Source organism: Pteropus vampyrus, unplaced genomic scaffold (genome assembly GCF_000151845.1).
Source record: "Pteropus vampyrus isolate Shadow unplaced genomic scaffold, Pvam_2.0 Scaffold598, whole genome shotgun sequence".
Classification (NCBI taxonomy): Eukaryota; Metazoa; Chordata; class Mammalia; order Chiroptera; family Pteropodidae; genus Pteropus; species Pteropus vampyrus.
The window spans coordinates 124,500-127,926 of NW_011889379.1; the positions used below are offsets into that span (position 1 = coordinate 124,500).

The 3,427-nt window shown below is 35.2% G+C and overlaps 1 protein-coding gene across 1 annotated transcript in view; it reads left to right on the forward strand.

The window, feature by feature from the left end:
- The window catches only part of GARS (glycyl-tRNA synthetase), a 44,514-nt gene that overhangs the window by 32,352 nt on the left and 8,735 nt on the right, over positions 1-3,427 (forward strand). The window contains exons 11-12 of the mRNA XM_011384611.2: positions 1,567-1,674; positions 2,406-2,551. Coding sequence (XP_011382913.1) covers positions 1,567-1,674; positions 2,406-2,551 — 254 coding nt within the window. The remainder of the gene's footprint in view (positions 1-1,566; positions 1,675-2,405; positions 2,552-3,427) is intronic.

Below are 3,427 nucleotides of genomic sequence, written 5' to 3' on the forward strand. Positions count from 1 at the left end.
AAAATGTGGGCCTCCCTAAGTTAGGGGTGTAACACATACCATGGGTATCATAGCTAACCATTCTGTGTTGTGTAGTTAGAAGTTGCTAAGAGAGTAGATCTTAAAAGTTCTCATTATGAGAAAAAAAATTCTGTAACTGTGCGGTGACAGACGTTGACTAGATTTATTGCTATGATCATTTTGCAATATATACAACTACCAAATCATTAGTTATACACCTGAAACTAATATAATGTTATATGCCAATTATTCCTAAATTTAAAAAAATTAAGGAAAAATTTTTTTAAAAGATGATATGGGCCTAGCACTGAGATCAGGCTACAGTGTTTTGTGTGAGGTCATTTAAAGCCAAGACTGAACAAAGCCCGAAGCTCCAAAGTAACAAACTTGAGAGGGGAGAACTCCTTTAAAGATTTAAATACTTTCCTTTTGTACGCTCCATATTTTACTTATTTAATAAAAAAAGTTACTGATAGAGCTAATGCTCTACTTTTCTCTTCCTCCTCAGAAGTAACCACTGTCCCAAAGTTTACCATCCTCAGGCCTGATTTTTGTAATTTTACTTTTCAGTACATATATGTTAATTGAAATCTTTGATAAATAATAACCACTAGGTTTATACATTTAAGAGCATAAATATATTAGTTGACATCTTTAATGAATGTCAGACGATCAAGTTACATGTTTTTAGGCTTTGTTCTTTTCTTTAATTCCTGTTTTGTCGCTGTTACGTGTTGAGGTTTCTGAGTTTATGTGAGTTTTTTATTTGCCCTCTTCCAAGCACCTCATCTGGTAACATGCACTCGGAAAGCTCATGATGGCTGAGTTTTCCCAGACTCTTTGAGTCAAAGGCAAAAAATAAATATTCATGAGAAGGACTAACGAGATACTAAAATAAGCCTTTTATCTCTTTTGTTCTCAAATAACAGATTCTTAAGTGTCTTTGAAAACAATTTAGATTGTGCTTTTGAAAGGCTCTTAGGTATTAACAAGAAATGGAACCTGGCACCCACGCTGTTATTAAGTTTTATTCTCTGACCTAAACATTACCTACTAAAGAGCAGGTAATTTTCTTTTGTTGGGTAGAAACTGAATTGAGCACAAATGCCCACATTTGTGGCCAGCTGCGGAGGTGTGTGTAGCCAGCTGATGCCAGGTCGTGAGAGCAGTGGACACTTCATCCAAAGAGAGCAGTGGTTTCTGCCAGACTCGTTTTGAATCCCAGTTACAAATTTGAAACAAATCTATTGGTTCTGTCTAGGTTCACATTTTGTTTTCATAATTAAATCATAGACTATATTAATTTACCCCACATGCACAATATAGCAAAATAAATCCAACCAGAATATAAGATGACTGCTTTGTGTGCATGCGTGAGTTATAGTTTATAGGGTGGTTAGCTGCCCAATGTATAAAACTATTCCCATTTCAAATATTTATAAAAGTTGAGCGGAGATTCTATGATTGAATTGTCCTTGAGAATGTGAAAGAGTTCGTTATAATCTACATACATTTGTGAATGAACCCAATGTAAGTAATAAATTTTTATCTGTTCTGTCTTCTTAGGGCTGGATTGAGATTGTTGGATGTGCTGATCGGTCCTGTTATGACCTTTCTTGTCATGCACGAGCCACCAAAGTCCCACTTGTAGCTGAGAAACCTCTGAAAGAGCCCATATCCTTTCTAATCTCTTCACAACTCAGAACTAAAGTATAAAAGACATCTTTGACATGGGTATGTCCAGGTCTATACCTTGTTCTACGGATAAACTCCGATGTTTATCCATAGTCACATTTGCGGTCATATTTACTTAAACCTATTATTTCTCCCGTCTCACTGCCCCTTTCCTGTTCTCTTGTAACCGGACACGTGCCCACTCAATGTTTGGTCCTTAAAAGAATCGTATTCAGAAACGTGCTCTGAATGCCTTTTAGGGTGTGGACCAGTTTTTCTCAGTCATTTCCAAAATGCATTTCTCCACACGTGCACCTATCTACATACTCTTTAAATAAAGGGTAGATACTTTCTCTATTAAAAGATGAGCACCATTTTACAGTAGATGAAATAATAATTTAGCTCACTTGATATGTTCATCAGCACAGTAGACATTTTCTTCCTTTACCAGGCGTTGAGATTGTGAGCTGATCTTTGGGCTAGGCCAGTGGCAGGAAGTAGATCCTGTTGTGTTGGGACATTTTAGAAATGAATAAATTGTTATCAGAGGTCATTACGCTATATATTGGATTATATTACTGTTTAGATAATATCTTTTTTATCTCACTATAACTTTGAAAAAGCCTCTAAATGGTGTTTACTTATTTTTTTAATGATTTTGTGGTTCTCAAGATTATTTCCCAAAATACTAGGGCAGTTCTGTATTTTTGGATTCCTTGACTACTTCATACAAAACAGTCAACGTTGTTCAGTTTGAACCCAATAAGGGAGCAATCGGTAAGGCATATAAGAAGGATGCAAAGCTGGTGATGGAGTACCTTGCCATTTGTGATGAGTGTTACATTACAGAAATGGAGAAACTACTGAATGAAAAAGGGTAAGATTTCAGATGTGTACTTCTTCATGGGCTCTGCCAGGTTCTGAAAGTTAGGGTGAAATTAGTTTCCTTAGAAATTTTTTGCAGGAAAGTAGTGTCTCTTGGCTACATTTAAAGGACTGGGTTTGCCGAGATTTGGGTATTATAGCCAGAATAGATTTGAAGTGGACTGTAAAGATCTTCTTTTCTCCAATAATTTTCTTAGAGGAGAAGACTTGTCCCAGCTAGTGACTAAGTAGATTTAGAACTATATGTATCTTAAAGTCAGTGCTCCTTTTTTGAGCTTTGGAGTGGTCTCTGTAATTGTTTTAAGCATAAATATAAAAACAGTAGAGAAGAATCTTTAGAGGAATACAACAAAATCCAGAACTAAACAGTGTAAAATTTACTGTCCGGCAAATAACAAAAATTTCTAAACATTTTTTCATATGAAAATATGACCCATAACGAGGAAAAGAGGCAACGAAAAGAAACACCCAGAAATGATAAACATAATGAAATAAATACATAAGGATGTTAAAACAGTTAGAAATATGCTTGCTTAAAGATATAAAGAAAACATAGGTGAGAAAGGGAAATATATATATAAATATATATATGTGTGTGTGTATATATATATATATGTATGTATATGTATATGTATACACACACACACACACACACACACACACACACAGAGAACACCAAGAGGTAATATCTCAAATGAAAATTCACTGAATAGGATTAACAGATTAAATATTGCAGAAGGAAAGAACATTGAATGGTAACATAGCAGAAACTATTCAAAAGGAGGCATAGAAAAAGAGACTGGGAGAAAACAATGTCCTTTGGGACAATGAGGCAGTCTAATGTGTAATTGGGAGTCACAGAAAGAGG